The sequence below is a fragment of the Miscanthus floridulus genome, chromosome 8 (assembly GCF_019320115.1).
Source record: "Miscanthus floridulus cultivar M001 chromosome 8, ASM1932011v1, whole genome shotgun sequence".
Taxonomy (NCBI): Eukaryota; Viridiplantae; Streptophyta; class Magnoliopsida; order Poales; family Poaceae; genus Miscanthus; species Miscanthus floridulus.
In genome coordinates this window covers 222,219,734-222,244,784 of record NC_089587.1, presented here as the reverse complement: position 1 = coordinate 222,244,784, position 25,051 = coordinate 222,219,734, and the positions used below count along the sequence as shown (strand labels likewise).

The following is a 25,051-nucleotide window of genomic DNA, read 5'->3' as shown; positions in this document are numbered from 1 at the left end:
GCTTCTTGCGCGTTAGAGATGGGAAGAAAACCAGAGAAGAAGAGGAGAATGAGATTAGAGAGGAGATTTGTTCTCAAGGCTGTCAAGTTTCAGATCCATATCCTTGGTGCCTCTAATATGAGTTTTACTACCATTTGGTGAGGCCTTTCCACTCTTAAATAGCAGCCCGAAATCTTATTGTTGCTATACAAGATCTATAAATCTTGATGTATGGTTTGCCTCTAGTGCTATCTATGAATTTATTGTAATCTCACAGGCATATAGTGGAAGAAGATTTGGTTGGCTTAGCCTCATGGTTTTTACCCCGATTTGGAGGGTCTTCCACGTTAAATCTGGTATCTCTTGTTGATGCGTGGATCGATTGAAATTTGCTGCTACCACTGCCATTTCCTCCATTTATATATGATGCATATGTTTCCTCTTGTGAATAGGTTGAGACCTCGGGACTGTTTGGTTCACGACCACAACGTGCCATGCCATAGTTTTGTTTGGCAGTTGCCGCACTTTGTTAGCACCCTGCCCCACACACCGTAGACTCATTTTTTTTTGCCAAACTTTACTACAAATGTGGCTTCAATTTTGCTCGCCAAACTTTCTGTGGTAGCCACAATTTATCGAAGGTTTGGCGTGGCAAACTCTGGCACCAACCAAATAGGCCCATATTGTGCTGAAATTAAACGCTTTTACTGTCACTAGCAAGTGTGTTAGTGTAGTTATCCGAACAATGTGTTTAGAGTTTATAGGCTGTACTTGGCGCTTTTGGCCCCCTGTATCTTGCTAGCTAGCTCATTATATTAACAAGTAAAAATGATGCTAAGTTGGCTTGTTATAACAAGGAAATAAACAATCATTCTCACACTCTGTGCTGAAAGACATACCCCTTTGATGACTATATTATTTACTAGGACGGGAGGCGCGCTTGGCCGCGCCCGTAGGACTGCAGTTGTGATCACAATATATTTGGACTGAACTGAAAGTATTGAACTTAGGTCGGGCAGTATTGTGTATAGCAATTGATCATAGGAAAGAAAATACAGCGTGTGCTCATGTATGTATTTTTTTCAAAAACAAAGATGTCTGATAGATACATAAAAAAAATAGAAACCATATTCTACTTCTACTTTAGAGTATGCAACTATGCTTTGGAGTCCATGTGCATGCCGACCACCTCCATGCACCCTGCAAACACCATAGGAGCAACGATTATTTTTTCCTACACAGATGAAAAGACGATTCAAATTAGCAAGAGTAGTATGAATGAAAGATTCATATCACAAAAATTGTTTAGCGCAAAGGATGAATGATTGCCGCCATGGTAACAAAACATTTTGTTCTGATCTGAAGCATGCACCACATGTAGACTTCAAACTTTAGGAAATGATATCAAACTACATTTGAGTATAAACAAAAGGAATTCATGAGACTAAGCAAGGACTCAGGTGGATTCTAGAGTTTTGTGACTATCTCATTGAAGGTCTTCGGCCATGGAAGGAAAAAATGTAATTCAGAACAGGAAAATGAGTCAACCAAGAGGAAAGCAAAAACAAACATGGCATCAACACAGGCCGACCAACAATTATCAAAGCAGTATAAGATCTATGAGAAAACCAATCAATAAAGGTACATACATAAAATAGGAACTACAAATATGCCAGTATGTACCATAGAAGGCAAAATGGTACCAATTAACATGACAAAGATATGAACACTATAATAAGAAAATAATAGCCAATAGATATTGGAATGGTTCCATTGCTCGATCTCAAAAAAAAAAAATAACATACCTAACCATAGTTGATGAACCCATGTCCCTCGTGGTCCCAGCTGATAGGTATCAGGGAGTATCTGTGCAAAGGTATCTCTGAACTGGTGTTGTAGACTCCTAGTCACCAGAGTAGCTTTAGAGGCATCCATAGTTTATCCCAAAGTATGACTCTAGCTTGCCGAGACCAGATTGCAGCACAAAGCTTATACTTTGTTATGTGAATCAATCATTAACACGTTTGTTTTTAACACCACACATTTCACTGCTGTCAAGGGATAGGCTGCTGGTGGGGAGTTCTTTGAGAAAATACGCGCTGCACAGCAGCTCAGTGAAGATGAGGATTGTTTGGACCCTAGCCATTGTCCTAGTGTCAGGTTATTTGGTTGCCCAAAGGCCTAAAGCATGTCTGACTAATAATATGAACATATTTTTTATGTCGTAAATGGCAGTAGTCTAGGTACTTCTTTAAGCAGCTGATATCAAGGTTCGGCTACTGCCAATCGATAGTATGCTTTTGCTTGAAAAAAGTATAGGCTGAACCTATAATAATCATATACCATCGAATGGTAGAATTTAGATACTGCCATATAAAGTGCTAGCATGTTAGCCAAAAACACAATCAAAAGAAACAGTATCTAAATAGTATGTAAACCCCATATCTTATAATCAAGATGATGCAGCATTATATTTTGAAAGAACTTGTTGCAGATACCAATGGAGACAAAGCAGTTTCAGTCTCAACCTAGTAAGCTAGCTCAACTGACATACACGAAGCATCTATGTTGGTAGATGGTAGTGTGATAGAAGATCGATTTGTGCTATCAAGTAATAGGCGTTTAGTAAACATATGCAATTGACCTCTGAGATGCCAATAGATCAATAGAATAGATGTGAAGTATTAAGATTATAGGTTCAAGGATGATTGGTGCAGCTGCAGGCTAAACATGACCATCTCCTGTGTGTTGTGTTGAAAATCTCCTTGTTTAGCTATAGGCGTTTAGTAAATATATGCAATTGACCTCTGAGATGCCAATAGATCAATAGAATAGATGTGAAGTATTAACATTACAGGTTTAAGGATGATTGGTGCAGCTGCAGGCTAAACATGACCATCTCCTGTGTGTTGCGTTGAAGATCTCCTTGTTCAGCTATCAGTAAAGGTGGATGTTGTATCTGGCGGGCTGGGCTGGTAAACATAAAATTACATAAGCAATATCCGTGGGGCTAGGCAGGTAGGAATAAAACTACATATGTAACAACAGGCACAATAATTTTGATATGTAGCAAAAGATGATTAATCTTGTTTAGCAGATTCATGGGACAACTGCAGTGTAGCAGATTTATGGGACAACTGCAGTACCTTCGACATGATGTGTAATGTGGACCCTTTCCGATGATCCAGAGAGCACCATCGACACAGATGAGAGTTTGACTGGAGCAGGTAAATTTCTCTTCCTTTTAGACCAAAGAGAGCCAGTTTGACAACTTGAGGCTCCACTGGCAGTGTTGGCATCAGATTAGCGGCAAGAACAAAGTTTGATACTTGCAGATTGTATTGGTGTAATTAGAAAAAAAGCACAGCCCTGCTGTTGTGCTCCAGGGCCTTGTTTAGATGCCATCCAAATTCCAAGTTTTTTCACTCTCTCTCCATCACATCAATTTTTAGCCGCTTGCATGGAGTATTAAATGTAGGTAAAAAAAATAACTAATTACACAGTTTAGTTGGAAATCACGAGATGAATCTTTTGAGCCTAGTTGGTCCATGATTGGACAATATTTGCCAAATAAGACAAAAGTGGTACTATTCATCGGGTTCAAAAAATTTGCAAAGTGAACCAGGCCCAGGTTCTATTACTAATGTCACTAGCTGATGTATCTGTTTTGGCTAAATAAAACAATAAAGAACGTGCTTGAATCTTTTTTTTTCTTAATTTTGGCAATGAATGTATATGTAGCTGCATCAGTTTTGCCTATCATCAGTTGTAATTGAGGTATGGAAGAATATTGCGAAAATTGCCAATCATAAGGACTACCATACCATGGGATTTTAATAGCCAATGTGGCATATCCAGGAAGAACAGTTGTTGCCATCCTAATTTGTGCTGAAACAAAGAAAAAGAAACATCACTCCAGCCTTGGACCATACCAGATGGAAAGCACTAAGAAGCTAATTAATTTTAGGGGGAAAAAAGAAAGAATGGAAGGAGAGCACATGGCATCGTTGAAGCACTACACAACTACCATGAAATTGGAACTCCCTTCTGTGGAGCAGCAACAGGTACGATGAATCAAATATTGCCATGTGTTTGGAAGTTTTGGTGAATATAAAAAGCATGTAAGAAACTGAATGAAAAAACCAATCACGAAATAAATTAGGAGGGGATGGATGAGCCTGAGAGAGAGGTCAAGAGGATTATCTTACCAAGTCTGATGCAGCCTTGGCCACGCTCTACGATTCAAATAGTCCCTGGAGGAGAGGGAGGAAGGGAACGATGCATTACTGCGAGGTGGGCAAGCAGGCACCAAGTCCATCTGTATGGAGAGGCTAGGATCGACGGAGCCACCGAGGAAAAAGGAGGGCAGCGAGCTCGCCGCTAACTCCATCGACTCTGTCGGAGGAGTAAGGCAAAGAGTTAGGGAGGGATACCGTGGGCTGAACTGGAGGAGGCGAGGGTACCTTAATCGCATCTACTTTTTGTGCGCCGCCGTGACCGCATCTCGCGCCGCTGGTGCCACATCTCGCGCGGCCATCGGCACCACTGTCCTTGTCTTGCTGGCAGTGACGACTGATTGGAAGGAGGAGGCACCGTGCGCGTCGCCGCTGGGCGAGAGGAAGATGCGACGAAGCGGCCCGCCCGCGTAGCTGCCGCGCGCTTGCTGGCACCAGGGGATAGGAAGAGGATGAAGTCATTGCGACCGCGGCGAGGCGGCCAGGCGCCGCATCCACGCGCGCCGCGACTGCAGAGGAGGACGAAGAGGAGGCGGAGGCAGCGAGGCTCCTAGGCATTTTTTTCTGGGGCATCGATGTGTAGCGGCCGGGCGCGGCATCCGCGAGCGCTGCGGCCGGGGTGAGAGGGAGAGGAGGTGGAGACGAAGCGGTGGCGGCGGGTGGCAGGCGGCATCAGCGCGCGCGGCGGACGGGAGCCGGCATCCGGGCTCGCGGCGACCGGAGGAGACGAAGAAGGTGGAATGGGAGCTAGGCGGAGGCGGCGAGGCGTTGTGTTTTTTTTTCTTGAGATTCATAGACGCAGGCTGGGACACGGACGAACCACGGGGCGGCGCCTCGAACCACGCCACGTGAGAACAGTATGTAAACAGTAACCGAAGCGTTCTCAGCGCGCGGAACCCAGGCTGGGACACGGACGGCGCGCGGAACCCAGGCTGGGACACGGACGAACCACGGGGCGGCGCCTCGAACCGTAGCTGAATGAAGACACGCACTACGACACGTGGATGTATAGGATTCAGGACACGGACGAACCACGGGGCGGCGCCTCGAACCGTAGCTGAATGAAGACACGCACTACGACACGTGGATGTATAGGATTCAGGACACGGACGAACCACGGGGCGGCGCCTCGAACCATAGCTGAATGAAGACACGCACTACGACACGTGGATATATATGATTCGTGAACAGTATGCAAACAGTACCCGGAGCGTTCTCAGCGCGCGGAACCTAGGCGCTTTATGGAGTTTCAAACAAACAAAGATGGCCAACTCCTCGAGCAGGGCCACCATCCACGTCGCCCAAAATAACCTCGGCCGTCCGATCAGCTACAAACGGCGGGGGGCTCCCGGATGGCCAGATGGGCCACGTCGCCCGAAAACCATTTGCTTTCCTGATTGGTCCACCTTGGCATCTCCCTTCTCAGCAAAAAAAAAAAAGCATCCGCTCGTCTCTCCTCCCCACCCCGTCGCTCCTCCCGGCACCCGACGCGGCGGTACCTGCGGCGGCGGCGCCGCCCACGGCCGGCCTTCCCCTCTCTCCTTCCCTCTCCTCCAGCGTTGCGGCGTGCTGGACGGGTCAGACTTCGGCCTCGTCATCGCGCGGTGGCTGCGGCGTCGGCGCCCTCCACGCGAAACCCTAGGTGCCTCTTCCCGGCCGCTGCCGGCTGCGGCGTACCTCCTCTTCCTCTCTTCCTCTCCCTCTCCCTCTCTCTCCTGGGGTGCCAGCGCTACAGCAGGCCCCGACCGCGCCAGCTTCCCTGCGTCGCGCGCGTCCATGGGCCCTAGCGGCGGGCGAGGCGAGACCGGCCGGCCATGGCGTCACGCCCCTACCCATGCCGGCGTCGAGCCTCCTCAGCTTCGTTGCGGCCGTCGGCCGGGCCTCGCTGCTGGGAGCAGCCGGTGCGCTCTCCTTTGCGCACCCTCTCGCTTCTCCCGATGCGGCTTCCTATGGTGGGCGCCCCAGGAGCTGGTCGGCCTTGGCGGTGCCGCGGTTAGCACGCAGCACTCTCAGGTGTTCCCGTTTCCTCTTATTCTCTAATTTTGCTTTTGTCTCCATGATTTCTCACCATATTGCCATGAATACATTCTCTAGGGTTTGGCCTATGCCTACTGCTGTGATGTTTGCCTGCTTACAGTGTATCAAACCTGCTATCTGTCCTTGGAATTTGTTTCCACTTATATATACATCTATTTTTACCCTGATGCTCGGTGCACGTGATGGAAATATTTTTTTTTGCTGTATGGCCTGTGATGAAAATGAACTCTTATTTAACCTTACAAATGCGAAGCCCTCCCTGGGATTTGAGATCTTTTGTTTCGTTTATGTCGAAGCTACTGTTTTCAGCCTGCTGCTCCATGCACGTGATGGAAATATTTTTTCCCCGTATGGCCTGTGATGAAAATGAACTCGACGGCCAGCCCATCCACGTCTCCTAGAATTCTTTCATTGGACCGCTTCAGCGACATGTCACCACCTGCTTTCCTGATTGGTACACCTTGGCCATCAAGATCCTGTGAGAGACTTGGCATTTTCCATTTACTTTGGTGCCTTCATACTCCAGGATCATGGTTAAATGATGATTCATAGATTTTTGAGGCCGCTACAATTTGTCAAGGTTTCCTTCATCATATTATCTGCGGCCTTTGCCTTGCACCCTGTTTTTTCGCCTTTGTGGTTGTGCCTGTGCCCATGATCATGGTTAAATGATGATTCATATATTTCTGAGGCCTCTAAAATTTGTAAAGGTTTCCTTCATGATATTATTTGGGCCCATTGCCTTGCACCCTGTTTTTTCGCCTTTATGGTTGTGCCTGTGCTTTATGTGCCTCCTCCAGTTCCTCCTTCATTCCATCTTCTCCTTTGTGCAGGTGAATGAGCAAGAGATGCTTCAGGCCCGTGGTGCACTAACCCTAGCTATATATTGTCCAATTGCAGGTTCGGCCTCCTGAGGTCCTGAAGAAAGAGGAGGGGTTCGGCTAATTTTTGAGATATCATTTTGGTCAGCTCTTGTGACTCCTCTGCTTGTGAAGTGTTTGCACATTCTGTCCACTGCAATCAGATTAGAAACCAGCTCAATGGATTCTTATGTAAATTCTCCTATCTCCTGATTTGCAGAATGAATCATATTGTTTCAGAATTTTGCTTTATTTGTTGCAGCCCGGTGTATAAACACTAATGTTGCCATGTTTCGTACGGTCCCCTACTCCATAGAAGGTATGATGCTACCTCCGAATAATGGTGCTCTATTTTTATAGTTCAATTATTTTATATGCAATGATGTCAAAACTTGATTCCTTTATAAAGCAATGGTCTCAGATCTTAAATGCGTTTAGTTGTTGAGATAGAATAGAACGGATCAATGAAATTTAGTGATTTGACTATGTCCATGGCCAGTTGGTGCTTGGTAAAATCCATTACAAATTCCTCAGTTATTTCTATGTGGTTTTGTTAGAAATTAAATTCACTTAATTACTTCTACCTATTTTTTAGCCTTTTTTGTTCAGTTAGATTTCCTGCTTATCCAGTTCATTGCTGAGCCAACAAACATGATGTCAGATCTTTATCAGATTCGAAATGTAGAGTTTTCTTAATGACTGATACTGTAACGGTTACAAACCATAATTCGATTTTTTTTAGTTCAGCAACAGCAAGGATTCAATGCATGATTTAGGTTGCTCACAATTAACTTAATTTTTCGTCATGGCCAAAGTTGGATGCGTTTTCATTATTTTCCTTTCTTTTCTAGATAAGGCCTTCAGCTTACACTTATATATGGTAACAAACATGTCCTATGTGTTTTCATTAAATACTATCTGGCTTGCCTACTCGCTAGGGATACGAGGTAGACATGCTTCTTCATGTCAATTTACTTTCAATAGTGAATCTCGGTCTTCGACAGTTTGAGCTAACTTTGTTTCTTTTGTTGTCCTTTTGATTTAGAGTTCTTGGTTAGCCTTCAAGAAATATGGAGCAGTGTTTTTGCTGCCTGCTTCGGAATAGGAACCACGCAGAAGTTCTGGCATCAGGGCTGCCTCTTCAACAACAATGTGAAGTTTTGTATGCCTTGATATAGACCTACACCAATGAAAGTAGACCAACTCAACTAAGCTTATGGATTTCTCTCTCGTATGTGTCAGCACTCTTACGACCATGATATTTTATTTAGTTGCACATGATATATCATATTGATCCCTAATTCCATTAGTCTTTCTATCCGTAATTTTACCTAGCCTAATAGTTCCTTTTGTTTTTTATGGCCAACAAATGCGACTGGGAAAAGTATAATTGGAGTGCTTCAGTTCACATTTACCAAACAAGGTAACCTCCAATTCATATTACTCCTCTATTTCATGTAGTATCTCAGTTGAGTTGTTTGGGTATTAAAAAATAGAAACTCAAAAAATATTTTCCCTTATAAATTTCCTGTCATTTTACCATGTCTAAACTTTGACGCTCATGTTTCTCACATCCCTCAAACAAGGCAGCAAATTGGCGAGGGGAACTACAGCTATGATTCAAGCAGTCCCATGAATGCAACCCTTCTGAATCCAGGTCTCTGTCTGATGCCCCCTAGCTACTTTCCTCTCCATCTCCCTTTCCTGTGTTTCTGAGAAGATTACATTTTAAGTTTACATAAGCTAGCCTTGTATCTTGCTTCCAGTAATTTGTTAACATGGTGGTACACTCTATTTTTTCAGAGAAACAAGAGGCAGTGAGGAAGCTGATGGAGACCTCAGGTATCTATGAATCTTTTTTCTAGATCTCTGAATGTCTTCCCTCCTAATGCTACAGCTGTCATATCCTCCATTGATTATTATATGCCTTTAATACGTTGGGGCTAAAGCGAATTCAGGGTGTAGATTTTTTAGAGCAAGGTGGTGCTGGAGGTTTTGTCGGTATCAAATTGAAAAATCCTGAAATGAAACGTGTGTGTGCTTCTATGGAATAGTTGCATTATGGTTCTACCTCTGCTTTCTATTAGATAACTAAAGGTACCTGTACAGATAAAAAGTGGTATGCATTTCCATCAATTTTGTACCATTAAATGGTGCATTAGCAGCTGTGTTCCCTGGACTAAATATAGTGGCCTGATCCTATTCATGGCTGCTGATATGCAGGTTCTTTCCCTTATCAGGATCTCGGGTTGATGATATTTGTAGCTCATTCTAAGGTATCCTGTTTCTTTGATGTTAGGTTCTCATAGTACATGCTCATTTCTTTTTATTAATCTTACATATAGTGCCATGATCCTTTTCGTGGACAAGTGCTCTGCCAATTTGAGTTTTTCAATGGTTCTTCCACAAACATACCATGTCACAATTTTTTGAGTGCCTCGTCCAGTAAGAGATTGAGAAACGTATCATGATCCGTGTTAGGATTCGATTCCTATATTTTTTGAGATTCAACGCTTTTCCTTGTGTTCTATTTTTTAGATTTGAGAGGAATATATATCAACTGAGTTTAGGATAATAGGTACATTTAACTCTGACCAGCTTTACCCACTGTTAACATGATTTCAACATGATATGATATTTCATTACAATCTAGGTTTACCGTGCACACATTATTCTTCAATTTAGTTTGCAAACAAATAATAGTACCCAGTCCTATTTTTTGCATTTCACTATTGGCATCCATTCATCAATAATTTAACGTACCCGCTGATCACAGCTTGCTAAGAGAACTTCCTATTTGCTTTCCTATAGGTCCAGGAGGGAGGACACGAGTGTCTCCTCCACCATGGAAGCCAAGGAGAGGCAGGCCACAGCCAGCAGCTGCATTGCCCAAACATTCTGCTGCGTGTACTCATGGGAAAACACACAAAAAAACAGCACAATAGATATTCTGTACGAACGATCCACGAAACCAGGGACAGATCATACATGTTCGATATTCTTGCATTGCAAGTACCGTACGCCTAAGCCCTAATTGTGTCATATCCAGGCCATTGCACCACCATCTATGGTTAGTTAAAAGACGTAAACTTACTTGCTTCCTTTCCAGCCTATTGAATGTATCACGATGAGCATTCTTAAGGTACAACGATGTGGCTGCGGACTAAACTTATGTGGCTATCTATTTCAATACTTAGAATAATACTTATCTACTATCGTAATGCTACCACACCCAGATTAAAGTCTTTGCTGTCGCGCCTCAGTTTTCTCAGAATTTTGACCTGCACGGGCGCGCAAAAGTGCGCGCCCCACCACTAGTTTCATATAAGAGTGCCTTGTCTCGAAAGAACATAAACAATCATTCTCACATTCCGTGCCGAAAGGCATACACCTTTGATGACTATATTATTTATCTAAAATAATTGTTAATGCCTATTTTAATCTTGTCGAGATCACTCCTAGAATCATTCTCTCTCGGTGCCAAAGGACTTGCTCCTTTGATGAACATGTTATATGTCTTAGACAATTGTTAATGTCTACTTTAATCTTTATGAGATCACTCCAAGAGGTGTACTATCTACAGAAAGAGACATATGTGACAACTGTTAATGTCAACTTTAATCTTGATGAGATCACTCCTTCCGTCCTTGCAACTGAAATTGCATCGTGCAAGTTACTGTAGGGGTTTTGGACGACCAATCACGCTGCTTGGCAAGTTTATACGCACGCACAGATACAGCAGTGCAGACCCAGCGGAAGCAGCCACCAAAACACGCCCGGAATCTTTGGGGACATCGGCACTCCAAAAAATTTTCACCCTAAACTATCGTATCGAATCTTACGGTACATGTATGGAGTATTAAATATAGACGAAAAAAACTAATTGCACAGTTTAGTTAGAAATCACGAGACGAATGTTTTAAGACTAATTAGTCCATGATTAGCCACAAGTGCTACAGTACTAGCATGCGCTAATGATGGATTAATTAGGCTTAATAAATTCGTCTCGCAGTTTCCAGGCGAGCTATGTAATTAGTTTTTTTATTAGTATCCGAAAATCCCTTCCGACATCCTAAAACATCCGATGTGACGTCCAAAAATTTTCATTTCGAGAACTAAACATAGCCTCATTGTCCTTGAGTGTTTGGTTCCGAGTCAATGAGATGGGATGGTCCTAACCCTGTTTCTAGGACCGGCCCAGTATTTGATTGCAAGGGTTAGGATCGTCCCTATTTTGTGTTTTGTTTCAGAACATCTAATATGGAATGAGTCATCTGAGACGTAGGTCCATACGTCATTCTCTATCCCTTCCTTCTTCCTTGGCCATTCTCAACGTCATCTGCGCACTCCACCAGCCAGAAGCAGATTCGTACAGGTAATCACGCAAGATCGGAGTCGCCACATCGTTTATACAGGCAATCACGCAAGATCGGAGTCTGCCACATCGTAAGATTCAGCCAAAAAAAAAAACTAAATTAGCTTTGCAACGTTGACGCACAAAAAAGAAAAGACAAGCAATACGTGACAAGCAATACGAGAGATTACACTGGGATTTTCAACAAAATAGCGCCAACCACACCAGTCACCAGACCAACACACCACGAGAACTGCGCACAACAATTTAAAAAGCAACTTCGTTTGCTATAGGCATCAGAATGCAAATCCTGACAATATAATCCTCACAGTATCCTCGATAAGGTATCGGCGGCATATCGGAGTATCGGATACGTATCGCGATACCAGTATGGCACTTCGGTGAAGTATAGGGTTATCCTAGCTCAAAAGTCAAAAGAAATGTTCATTTGCACAAGCACAACCGCGCATCGTGCTAAAGATTTCTCATTTGATTGCCGCTTTGCTGATCATAAAGAATTCCACCCATGAACATGGGATCATTGCTTGATAATTCAACGGGGAGGTCATCTCCCCGGGTGCATATATATGGCCCATGGAGACTGGTGAACATGCGATCATTGCTTTGCCGGCCATAAAAAATCTTTGATAGAGGGAGAAGGAGAGGGAGAGTAAACAAGGAAGGAGACATGGAGGAGGAAGCCCATGGCATCATCATTGTCGGCGGCGGCATCGTCGGCCTTGCCACTGCTCTTGCTCTTCACCGGTGCGTGCACTTGCTCCATATCACGGTTTTTCCTTCAAACCTTCCCCTGCAGCGTCGCACAGATAGTTGTATATTCCATTTTCTATGCCCTGCTGCTGCGCGCCGCCTCCCCTCCAAGCTTCTGTATTAGGGCCGGTTGTTTTGTGTTGTGAGGACTAGATAATACCTCGCGCGTTGTATGAAAGGAGGATTCGTAGAGTGAGAAATAGTAAAACCCAAAAGAAAATATGAACATTTATTTGAAAGTTTGATAGATATAAAATTATTGAGAGAGGAATCAAATAGAAACAATGCCATAGGAAAGTGCTACGGATTACAGGAGAGGAATTAGAAGAGGAGCAGCACCATAAAAGAGAAGGGCTATTGAATACGAGAGAGGAATCGTAAGAGGAGTAGAACCATCATAAATAAAGAGCTACGTAACACGGGATGAATTCTTCTTTCGTTGCTGATAGTGTGGTAACCTTAGAACGATAGGGAATAAATCAAGGAGACATAATTAACCATCATGAATGACACGACAACTAATGGTAAGACGAAGTTTGCTCCTGAGAGGAGCATAGATGTTTGAATCATTCATACAAATTGTACAACACATTTTCTTTTCTTTGAGTACACAAATCTTGTAGAGTTTCCGACATCACAAATCTCTTATTTTGATGGGCCGCATATAGACAATTTTGAGCATGCGATAGTCCATATAGACCTCCATACTTTTTACATTCAGGTATACTTTTCTGAAATAAAAAAAAAATCCTCGAATACGCAAAAGCTTTGCGTATCATTGGATTAAGTAGAAGAGTTTAGACAAACATACAACGCGCTTGTATCGAGCGCCGAAGGAGGTCAATCTAACACAGCCATAGCTGGATCATCCTAGCAAAAAGACCTCTATATTCGATATTACATTAAAGGAAACAACCAATACCGATACAACGGTGAGACCTAGGAGGTGGACTTGTGTCCTCGCGGCTGCCTGGACCGAACAGCCGGGAAGAGCTCGTCCAGCGCTTCGGCTTCGGACGCAGTCAGGTCACCCTTGGTGAAGCTCATACGCTGCATGATCAGCTCCTCATCTCGCTTAGAAGCAGGTACTCGAGAGAGGGGCTGAGCCGCCAACTGCCTGCTCCGCCACGGCATCACTGGCAGGAGGCTGCTTTGGAGGCTCACGAATTAGTGGAGAGTCCCTCTTACGTGTCACTTCGTTGATGAAGCTACCGAGGCGGCGTTTGGCGAAGTCATCGATGTCCTCAGTCGGGTGGGTATCCACCGGCGGTGAACTGGGAGAGCCAGCGTCCACCGTGAGGTTCAGTGAGTCCACGACCCAGTGAATGGGGCGCGGAGGTGATGTCCGCAACGCACAGGAGCCCACAGCCGCTGGGTCCTCATCCTCCAGCTGGGGGGGGGGGGCATCACTGTCGGGGCCTCATCTTGTAGTTGGGGGGGCCACTGGAGGTGACAACTGGCGCTCAAGAGAAGGTCACGCGATGATCCGACTACTGGCGAGCGAGGCTGCGAATTCCTCCAGCATCGGTCCTCCGTGATGTCGCGACCATGCGTGGCGTCCAGGTACAGCATCAGCGTCAGCGGGTTAGGCTGGACACTGCCCATCTCGCTGGACAGCTCCACGTGCCTAGGCTGAGCTTCAGCAGCAACCGAGGTGAAGGGCGGAGATGTCTGTGCAGCCCTTGTCGACCACCCATGACGCCTCCGCCTTCGGCGCCGGCGACCACCGGTGGCAGGAACGGCGTTGGCCAACTTGACCCTACCTGAGTCTTGCGAGCCACCATGGTCCGCCGGCCCAACGGAGAAGGCGGGGTGCTACGGCTGGCGACCCATGGCTCTTGCGTCGCCCGAGCTCCGAGAGCCCAAGTGCCTTGGCTGCTTGCAATCGCGCGCAATGTGTTGAAATCCCCTGCACCGCAAACATCGTTGGGAAAGCTTGCAGGTTGCCACCCGATACGCGGAGGAGAGGCAATTGAGGCATTTGCCGAGAAGATCTGTCGGGATGCGCCTCGGTGGTCGACGACTTGCCGGCTGGCCTCTGCTTGCTGGCCCTCATGGCTCAGCCGAGGCGGCCGCTGGTCGCATCTCCTACCGATGATCTCCCGCCACCCATCGACGTTGGGGGCGAAGACCCGTCCACAGCGCCCGAGGCGCTGCATGCCGGAATGCGGCCCTCCACTGGCCGAGCCGACATGCTGTACAATAGTTGTGGGCGCGGCCGACTGCGTTTCTCCCTTCTTCACCCAGCAACCTGGCGACCCGCCGCCGCACCGCCACGGCCCAACGTTAGAGGTTGAGTGCGCGACAGGGACATCACAGGCAGCGTCGATGTCCTCGGCGGCTGCGGCTCCTGACGAACCGCGTCCAGGTTGGGGTCATGGAGGTGGTCTGCACCTCTTCCGCATCGGAGTCGTCGAGGAGGTCATTGTCCGCCCAACGACAGGCCTTGGAGCGTCCCGCCGCGCTACTCCCAGGATGGAAGGGGGTAGCTTGGGGGGATAGGGTGGACGATGGGCTCAAGGCGGGGGCGGACGGGTGAAAGAGGAAGGCGTCGAGGTCGGAGACAGCGGAGGACGATGACGCTACCGCGGAGCCACGCCCAGAGGCCGCCTCCATGCAGAGCGCCGCTGCCCCAGCCCCCGTGGCATGGGCCCCTACGCCCACCGGCTGGGCGAGTGCAGCAGCAGGCCCGGTCGCCGCCTGGCTGTGCGGGGCTACCTCTGCCACAGCCTGGCCGTGAGCTGGTGACTTGGGTGGCGGTGGCTGCGCATCTGGCGCGCCAACGCCGGCGACCGCGGTGCCCGGCTCAAGCGACGGCGGCGGCGGCGAGCTCGGACCAGGGCCGCCCATGGCAGCCAGCTTCTCGGGACCTACTTCCGTCGGCACCTCCTCCGGCGACGTCATGGGTCATGGCGGCGACAGTGGCTGCTATCGCGTGGCGGCCTCTCCAATGCTGTCGGCCATGGATCTGGCCGCCCGGGCCCATCTGCACGGGGATCGGCCGCCTCCTCGGTCTGCGGCGGTGGTAGCGCCCCATCACCGGCTTTCGCGAGCTGGGAGGTCACGGCGATGCTAGGCCCCAGCTGCGGAGGAGGGGGAGCGGGTGGGGGAAGGAGGGGAGGGAGGGGTGGAGACAACCTTCATGGCCGCAGCCAGCGTGGCCGGGACGGCCCGCGCCGGTGCCGGCGCTATCGAGGATGGGGAGCATGGCCTGGAAATGGTGGCTCCCGGCGGTGGGGGAGGAGAGGGTGGGGGTGAGAGGGGGAGGGGGAGGGGGAGGCAGGCGCCAGCGGCGACGCCGGGAAGGCTGCCGGCGTCGGGTGCGGCGGTGAGGGTGGCGGCACCGCCAGCTAGGGTTGGGGTGGTCCGTCAGTGAAGACTAAATTAATGGTGATGGGGTGATGTCAACGGTTTATGCGGCATCCAGGTGGTGGCGGGTCATTTCATTAGTGAGATATTCATCAAGCAAATAGCGTTCATATAAATAAATTACTACTTATCTATGAATTAGTATATACCTAGAAATCAACGATCCGTGTATAAATATAAAAACTATAAGGAGGACTGGAGGAGGAAGAGAATTCAAGTTAACACGCACCGCTGTCTTGACATGGACCGTGGTGGTAGTTAGGGGCTGTTTGGATCACTGAACTAAAGTTTAGTCCGTAATTGAATTACAGGCTAAACATGGACTAATTAAAAAAATTCTAATGTGTTCTACTCATCAATTAGCCTTTATTAGTTTTTGTTAGACAATGATTAGTTCATATTCAAGTCTTCTATTTGACATCCAAAATATGGACTAACAGCAGTCTTTATTCATGGCTATTGTGGTTGTGGCCGATCGATCTCGACATTAAGGTGGGCCCTGTGCTCAGTAAATATGGAACCTGCTATGTCGAATAGTTAAAGGCTGCTACCAGTCATTACTGGACTCCATTTATTTAGAAATAAAAAAAAATTGCACTTACATGCAGAAGAGTAACGGGCGAAGTCAATCTCCTATGTCTCTCGTACTCTCGTTGCTGAATGCTGACCTCTCCGACGCCGTGGATACATGATCCCGAAGCGGCGTCGCCTGATCTGTCCCCTCTGCCAGGACCCAGGAGCGGGGAGGAACTCAAGCGGCTCTATCTCCCATGTCGTTGACGACCTCTCCAACGCCACCGTGCATGTGCATCTCGTCGATTTGTACGACCCCAGAGCGGCACCTCCTGATCCATCGCATCTGCCACGAGCGGAGAGGAACTCAAACCGGCGTTCCGGCCATCCCTCTCCACCCGGCACGACCCCAGTTCGAGTTCGCCGCCTGGCGTTTGGCGCGCAGCGGTTCGCGTCCTCTGCAATGTGAATGTTGCGGAGCGCCGGAGCTCGGCACCAATCCTGTATATGCCCCTTCGCTGCTTTGAGCCTCAAAGCTGAAACATGCCTGTGGGTTGGCAGGCTGGCAGCAGCACCCTGTTCGCCCGATCTATTAGCTATGCTTATCAGTCATGATACAATATTTTTTTCTCATACGATCAAGCGAACAAGAATGGCCGGCAGGCTCACGGAGTTGGCTGCGCCTCCTCTGTTTCGTTTGGCCACGCTAGTTACATCGGATATTTGACACTAATTAGGAGTATAAGACATAGACTAATTATAAAACTAATTGAGAGGCTAATTTTCGAGACGAATCTATTAAGCCTAATTCGTCCATGATTTGACAATATGGTGCTACAATAAACATGTGTTAATCATAGATTAATTAGACTTAATAGTTTCGTCTCATTAATTAGTCCACTCATGTGCAATTAGTTTTATAATTAACTCATATTTAATCCTCCTAGTTAGCATCAAACGTTTGATGTGACATGGGAGTCCCTGATCCAAAATACCCACCTCTCAGCTACCATGATAGTTCGCAGTTGCAGGTGAGGAGGATTCATCTTATAGGGGAAGACTAGACTGGGCGTGTGTGTGATGGTCAGTGGGGGAGCGTAGGAGGCAGTATCGTTGGAGAAGTGCAAGAGACGCGCACTGCGGTAGTGGTAACCGGTGAGTGCAGGATGGATGAAAGGTGATGACGCCGTGAAGCTAGGAAAGTCATCTAGCGAGGATTTCCTATTTAGTTATGGAAGATACCATGTGGAATTGTGAGTCAAATTCTAAGATCCAATTCTAAAAGATCCAAACGTGTGGTATTAAAGATATATACACAATTCCAATTCTCTAATTCCAAGCTAAATACCAACATCCGAACGGGGTGTTAATGGATCCACGTAAACAAACTATCATATATTGTTTATTGTGTGGTTGAGATTCTAGGGGTATCTGTTTTGCCGATAACCCTTACATCACCTCTTTACCTTCATTAAAATAGTACAAGTTTCAAGTTTGAAGGACAAATCTTGGGCACATAAAAGGGAAAATGTGTATGAATGTCTAATTTCTACGTCGAACCTTCACCTTTGCCGAAGTTTTCATTTCTTGAGTAGCTCTGAACAACAAAACAATTTGCTTACTGACTTGCATATATGAAAGGGATTGCTAGTCTGGTGCTGGAGAAGTCTGAGACCTTACGAGCAGATGGAGTTGCAATTGGTGTCCACGCCAACGGATGGAGAGTTCTGGAGCAACTTGGAGTGGCTGCAGAGCTCAGGGAAACTGCCAATCTCATCACCGCGTAAGCTTGTTGATCCTAATAACTTCTCCTAAAATTACATTTTGATTGCTTCGGATGGCATGAAAATTGAAAAGCGACAATTCAGTATCAAAATGATCCTTATGGAGAACAATCTGCAGATAAGAAGTCCCAACTTTGCATCAGACAGAGGGAATAAGTAGTAGAATCAGTATGTTTGCCTTTTTTTTAGGACTCAATAATGCTTGCTTTAACACACTGACATTTCAGGTATCATGACGTCTGGCAGCAAAGGAACAACAAGACTAGCCAGTTACCAATCAGGTTAGTACAACAGGTGTGGCAGCGAAGGAACAAGACTAGCCAGTTACCAATCAGGTTAGTACAACATTTACGACATAAAATGATCACATTATGAAAATATATTCTATGGTATATCCAATAATACTAATTTAATGTCATAAATGTTGACGGTTTTTTTTCTAGAAATTCAGTCAAAATTTAAAAAGTTTGACTGAAGACAACTCTAGAAATCTATTTATTCAGAGAGTAATATATGTTTTTTTTTATTTTTTAATACATTTTCATAAGGAAATGACAAAAAGTACCACGGATCTGTTAAATCTAAAAAATAATACCATGTCGTCTTCCCGTGGGACGATTTTAAGGAATCATTCACCGGTGGAACGACTTTTCTAAAAAATCATCCACAAGAAAATGTTTTCTTTTCAAAAAAATATATTTTTTAGTAGAAATCGTTTGACGGGAAAACGGAAAGGCAAAAGTCGTTCATTTCGGAAACGACTTGCACCTATCATTCTATTGAAGAACGATATGTCGCCCCATTTGAATTTTTTTTTTCTTTTTACTTTTTTTGCCGATATGAGACGAAGAACCTAGAGACCTCCAAACATCTTGTAACTTTTAAAATAGATGCTCAAAATCAAGATACATCCATTTGGCTTATATCTCAAATAATATGTTTTGAAGTTTTTTAATTAAAATTCTTCATGGAATGCCATATTTGAGTTTACGTTTAACTAAGCTACTTTGCCCTAAAATGATTTCTAAAAATCATAAAAAAGTCATATAAACTCATGGTTTTTAATATAATACTTTCATATAATTTCTAAGCAAACCTGCACAAGTGAAATCTAGAGTCGTTCCTTAGCAAAGCGCGTGCTCAAAGTTATAATTGCACATATTTTATGTGTAATCATAACTTTGAGCGCATGTTTGCTAAGAAACTAGATTTTTTAGACCAAGAAAATTAATAGCATAATTAGCAAAGGAACTCAATATAATTATAAAGTTGCACCACATGCAATGGCGCAATTAGAGGCACCACACTAGCAGTGATCGAGCACCCTGGTCACGCTCGAATTTTTAACAGTAGCGGTGATCGAGCACCTGGGTCGCGCTCGAATTTTTAATTGCACGTATTTGTTTTCAAAAATAAGAAAAAGAATCATCCAGATTCATGGTTTCCAATAAAGTAGTATTTGTTATGATTTTATAGGCATACGTGCTTAATTTTTTAGCCCAAACAACTAATATTTTAATAATAGTACGTCTGAAGCGTCTTCCACTCGTGGGGACTTAGAATTACGGAAGAAACCGGACAGATTGACACGTGTTACACCCGGGCGGCCGTCATTGCTTTTGTGTTTCTGAGCTAGGAGAAGAGGGAAAGGGAGAGGAGGAGGGCTAAACGGCGTCGCGGCCCCTATATACAACTCAGTCTTGCCAAAGGAACCTGGTGCGATTCAGTCACGCTTGCTGAGGATCTCGCGACTCAATGGGCTAAAAAAATCTAGAGTTCCTTTGCTAATTATGCACTCAAAGTTATAATTATACGTAAAATACATAATTTTGAGTGTATGCTTTGCTAAGGAACTCTAGATTACACTTGTACACGTATGGTTAGAAATTAGATGACAAAGTACTGCATTAAAAAACCTGAATTTATATCTTTTTATGATTTTTAGAAACATTTTAGAGCTAAATAGCTTAACCTTAAACTTAAATATGGCATTATGTGAAGTTTTAATTTGAAAACTTCAAAACATATGATTCTAGATATAAGCTAAATGGGTTGTACTTGATCTTGGGAATCTATTCAAATGTTACAAGATTTCTAGAGACCTCTAGGTACTTCATCTTGTATCAACAAAAAAAATAAAAAAAAATCAAATGGACTATATATCGTTTCTTCCATAGAACGATGTTTTCCCAAGAAATGATTTCTACCTTTTCGTTCTCCCGTCGAAAGACTTCGATAAATTTTTTTTGAAACATCATTTTCCCAGTAGACGGCTTTTAGAGAAGTCATTCTACCGGTGGACGATTTCCCATGCGTAGACGACATGGTATTATTTTTTAGATTTAGCAGATCTATGGTATATTTTTGTAATTTCCATATAAAAATGTACGTATTAACAATACAAAAAACTCGTAACTATATAGCCAGAGTTCTCGTAGTTGTCTTCCTAGGACACACAAAGGCACTAATTAAGTTGGCCAATCTTGATTTGGCTAGGAAGGAACTCCGAAACTTGAAAAGGAAGGATCTCATCGAGACAATGGCCAAGAATTTACCTTCAGGAGCAATCCGCTTCGGCTGCCACGTGGTTGCGATCCACCAAGATCATGGTACCCATGGAGCCATTCTTACTACAGTCGATGGTTGCACTATCAAGGCCAAGGTGTATCTCCACGTCCATGCATCTGATCGAATTCAAGAGCGCAATGGACACAAATTCCTCTCTTTTTGCTTATTTCTCTGCATGAAACTTTTTATTGATCTCGATGCGCAGGTCCTGATTGGATGTGATGGTGCAAATTCGGTGGTAGCCAAGTACCTAGGACTGTATGCGCCCAAAACAATCCATCGCACGGTTTTTCGTGGTTTCACTAGATATCCGCATGGACATCCATTTAGTACTGAGTTTCTGCGATTAAAAGGAGAGGAGTTCTTTGTCGGCAGAATTCCAATAACCCACAATCTAGTTCAATTCTTGGTAATCACGCCTATTCCTCCAACAGGTATATACACACACACACAAATATAAATGTTTACTATTTATGGAACTAGTACTACCTCTGTCCCTACATTTATGACTCCAAATCAATTTATTATGAAAATACATTTTGTAATTAATCTAATGATATTTATTTGATATTATAAATGTTTATATTTTGGGGCTCTTGCGTTTGTACCCTTGTTTTGTATTGAAATTGTGATTTTGCCCCTATTTTTTTGACTTTGTGAATTTACCCCTACTGTGCCATTCACGAAGCACCGGTTTACCCCTGCTCCGTCATCCACCCCTAACGGTGTTAAACTTTATACAAAAGACATGAATGCCCATGCGATTTTGCCCCTTGTTTTTATGACTAATTGTGATTTTGCCCCTGTCTGGCGAATGAAGCGAGGCCGGAGGACGGGCGGGGCAGCACAGCTAGCCGACCGGCCGACCGAGCCCACGGGGCGGTGAGCTCATCGGGCGCAGCGCAGCAGAGCTAGGCACAGTAGCCGGTAGGCGGCACCACGGCGTGGGGCGCGTCGGATCAGATCAATCAGCGAGCGCTAGCGTCGCCCAGCAGCCAGCGTTCCAGCAGAGCGGGAGCCTGCACCAGCCGTCCAGCCCACAGCGCGACAGGGCGGGGTGGGCGTGGCGGCGTGGCGACGCGCGACACGCGGCCCCTGGCTTTTGGCCGGTTCCGGGGCAAGATGGGCAGGCGCGGCCAGGCCGGCCGGCCGGCCGGCAGCGCGTCCGTCCGTCCGTCCACCGGTTGTCGTCGTCGTACGCGCCGCGCCGCGCCGCACTGCCGCTGCAGAAACTCGCTCGGGGGCCCCCCGGCCCGCGCGCGCCCGGCCGCGCGTCTCTATCACTGGCTCGCCGCACGTCGCGGAGCCGGGCGGGTGGGCATGAGTCACGACGGGCACGGGCAGGCGCAGGCCTATGGATGGATGATTAACGGCGGGGACCTCCTGAACCGCAGCGACGACGTGCTGCTGCCATTGCGATAATAATGCGGCAAGCCTGGGCCAGCCCCGTCGCCATGCGTGCATGGTCCAGGAAGCCTACCTCTCGCGGTCGGTCGATCCGTCACCTCGGAGGAGGCCCCCCCTCTCTCGCTCGCTGTCGCGCGCTCGGGATCTCGCGACGGCGCGCTAGCTGGTCGAGGCCGGGCTTTGTCGTTGCCTGCCGGTGCCGACTGCCGCCGCTGCGCTGCGCTGGTGGCCTGGCCGGCATGTGCAGGTCCGTACGGGGGGAACGCGGCCGGCCGTGGCCCACTCTAGCTCTGTCGTTCTGCGTCGCGCCTGGCCGGCGCCTCGGTAGCTACTAGGAGTACTACTACCGGCCGGCGCTACTGTTGTCAAGTGCACCACGTACGTACTGCGTGCTGCTGGCAATGGCGTTCGTGTGTCATACATACCGGTAAGGAATCGATCTGCCTTCAACGGTTCTCCGGCTCTCCGGCCACAGGTACGCGTGCCGTGCCCCGGCTTGGCGGCCCCCCTCGCGCTGCTGCCTGCTTGCTCGCTGCCCGTTGCTGACAGCGTGCTCATGCATGACCTCATCGGCGCCGTACACCAACCCCACAAGTCCTGGTGCCACTGCCCACTGGAGGTAAAAACAGCGTCGCAGTCACTGCGCAGCCACTTGCCATACTACTGACGGCCGGCCCCCCTTTTTGGATTTTCCAACACTGGAATATCTACAGGAAATGAAGATAAGATGAGGGGCAACATGGTCTTTTTGCCTATGTTTGCAGGGATTTTGATTTCTTTTAATTCATTTATTCCATGTTCATCTAACAGACATCCAAACCAGGGGCAAACGGAGGGTTCGTTTTAAAATAACAGGGGCAAAATCACAAAGTTGAAAAAACAAGGGCAAAATCACAATTGGACTGCTGGACAGGGGCAAGAACACCATTTTCCCTTATATTTTTTATCTATATAATTGATCAAACTTGGTATACTAAAATATGATTCGATTCTAGAATTGCATTCTTTTGGAGACGGAGAGAGTACAAGACAAACTGCTAGCTGAATGACATTAAAAAAAACTGATAGCTGAATAGAGTAATTAACTAGTGCTTATAATGATGTCATCCAGGAAGGATCACTAAAGATGTGATCGCCACGAAGGATTCCGTGGTAGAGAAGCTACGAGCTGAAGATTGCCCTTCTGATGTCATCGAGATGCTGCGGAACTCTGATCCGGAGACCCTGAACGTCGTGAACAACATCTGGTACCGGCCTCCATGGCAGGTCGCGTTCGGCACCTTCCACAAGGGCGTCGTGACGGTCGCAGGCGATGCGATGCACGTCATGGGCCCGTTCATCGGCCAGGGCGGCTCATCGGGGCTCGAGGACGCCGTCGTGCTCGCCCGGTCGCTGTCACGAGCCGCCGCCGGCGACTACAGTGTCGCGATTGAGGAGTATGTCCGAGAGAGGAGGCCAAGGGTGGCATTAGTGTCTCTGGAGTCCTTTGTCTTTGGGATGCTGGGGAGTGCCAAATCGCTGGTGACAAAGCTTGCCTGCATCGTTTTCTTGGCACTCCTAGGCAATCGGTCGTTTAGGCATGCCAACTATGATTGCGGTCGCCTCTAGCACTCCAGAATGCATTTCCTACTACAGCATGGCATTCATGAGTTGCCATGTGGATATTTGAATAATTTATGTGTCAAACAAGAAATTATGCCACAATAAGCTTCATCCAGATGAGATGAAACAATGCATGTATTTTTTTTTCTTTTCCCTTTTATTTTACTTTGCATTTTCACCACTACACTGAAAGCAAATGATCAAGTCGGTCAGTTTGTTTCTGAAATGAAGCAGTTGCTCATTACACTCAGAGAGAGAGAGAGAGAGAGAGAGAGAGAGAGAGAGAGAGAGAGAGAGAGAACGGTTTGTATTTATGTTGTGCGAAATCAAAATTTATACTAAGAGCCACGAAAAGCATCTTGGAATTACATTACAAGAAAATTAATGAACATAAGTTGGAGCACACGATAGCCCTAATGGGAACAAAGGATTCTAAAATAGAGAAACGGGAGAAAACGCAGGAATGAGAGGAAGCAAAAAGTGAAAAACCATGGTATCCCAAAACATAGGAATGGAAATTTTGGGTTGTTTGGATTGCATGAAACATTTAAATCTTCACATATTTTTCATGGACAAAGTAGTCGTTGCTTACTTGCCTCTTTTCTAGCCGTTGCTTGATTGATTGCAAGGTCAACTTGTACACTCTACTAGCCATCGGGGCTGAACATACAAGTGCATCTGCAATGCGGTATGCATGACGTAGTGGCTGATGTTGATGTCAGTGATGACATTGAGGCCCCGGTGCTCGATGGCGTCGGTATCATACGTCACCGCTAGGGCCGTCTCAACAATTTCTAGGGCCATTGGGCAAACAAGACACTGAGGGCCTGGCAATCTAATGTTTTAATATGACAATTGAAATATATCGTACTATTAATAAGAGATAACTTACAGCACATATTTAGTTCATAAAAAAAATGAGAGTGTACATCGAAGAAGTTAAAAAACGGTAAAATAACTATTATGGTTACCTCAAATAGAACTATAGTGCTTCAGTGCTTTTTAAAAAAACCGCCTTCGAGCATTTCTTGATGCAAAATCTTCGAGAACAATATCGAGATCAATTTTATCCAAAATATCCTTCTCAATGCTGCACAAAGCCAAGCCATTCAATCTTTCCTGTAGCATAGTTGACCTCAAACCATTTTTCAATAGCTTCAATTTGGAAAAGCTTCTTTCGGCTGATGCTACTATCACAGGAATAGTTAAGAGAATCTGATATGCAACAGACACATTCGGATAGCAATCTGCAGCTTTAACAAAGTGAAGAATCTCAGATGCTGACATCAAATTATCTAGCAAAGTTACTTGCAACACTTTCAATTCAGAGAACAAATCATCTAACTCAACATAAGACTTGTTGTCATGAGATTTTTTTTACAAAAGTAGTGCAACACTTTCTTAGATCACTGTCATCCAAGGACTTTAGATTTTCTGAGTTGAATAAGAAACCAAATATTTCTTCAAATTCCTTTAGCTAATCAAATCAACTAGTCAATGAAGCAATTGCAGCATCAACAATTACTATGAAGTACTCATATTTGAAGGATTCTATACTGTAAGTTGTAATTC

At 46.0% G+C, this 25,051-nt stretch overlaps 2 protein-coding genes and 1 long non-coding RNA gene across 16 annotated transcripts; 2 read left to right on the top strand and 1 right to left on the bottom strand.

Annotated features, from left to right (window-relative positions):
- Positions 1–1,041: 1,041 nt before the first annotated feature.
- LOC136478267 (uncharacterized) lies at positions 1,042–5,039 on the bottom strand. Of its 6 annotated transcripts, XR_010764228.1 has the most exons (5): positions 4,443–5,039; positions 4,188–4,374; positions 3,804–3,867; positions 3,126–3,262; positions 1,042–2,951 (listed from the first exon to the last, which is right to left on the bottom strand). It is a non-coding gene; the product is annotated as an uncharacterized lncRNA (long non-coding RNA). The 6 variants fall into 6 exon arrangements; XR_010764231.1 differs by having other exon boundaries at positions 1,042–1,213; positions 1,785–2,951; positions 3,126–4,374; XR_010764230.1 differs by having other exon boundaries at positions 1,042–1,179; positions 1,785–2,951; positions 3,126–4,374.
- Positions 5,040–5,647: 608 nt separating this feature from the next.
- Positions 5,648–10,310, top strand: LOC136475092 (uncharacterized). 9 transcript variants are annotated; one of them, XM_066472652.1, is made up of 10 exons: positions 5,648–6,227; positions 7,152–7,215; positions 7,374–7,430; positions 7,963–8,058; positions 8,157–8,342; positions 8,481–8,534; positions 8,702–8,768; positions 8,915–8,953; positions 9,335–9,387; positions 9,923–10,310. In XM_066472652.1, the coding sequence occupies exons 7-10, from the start codon at positions 8,744–8,746 to the stop codon at positions 10,136–10,138; spliced, it is 333 nt and encodes a 110-aa protein (XP_066328749.1). In that variant the 5' UTR covers positions 5,648–6,227; positions 7,152–7,215; positions 7,374–7,430; positions 7,963–8,058; positions 8,157–8,342; positions 8,481–8,534; positions 8,702–8,743; the 3' UTR covers positions 10,139–10,310. The 9 variants fall into 9 exon arrangements, with proteins under 9 accessions (XP_066328749.1, XP_066328748.1, XP_066328745.1 ...); XM_066472651.1 differs by having other exon boundaries at positions 8,698–8,768; XM_066472648.1 differs by lacking the exon at positions 8,481–8,534 and having other exon boundaries at positions 5,648–5,856.
- Positions 10,311–12,153: 1,843 nt separating this feature from the next.
- LOC136475091 (monooxygenase 1-like) lies at positions 12,154–23,485 on the top strand. The gene is made up of 7 exons (XM_066472643.1): positions 12,154–12,230; positions 14,044–14,048; positions 17,760–17,901; positions 18,130–18,183; positions 20,399–20,564; positions 20,676–20,904; positions 22,989–23,485. Exons 1-7 carry the CDS (start codon positions 12,154–12,156, stop codon positions 23,483–23,485), a joined length of 1,170 nt encoding a protein of 389 aa, XP_066328740.1.
- Positions 23,486–25,051: the final 1,566 nt, after the last annotated feature.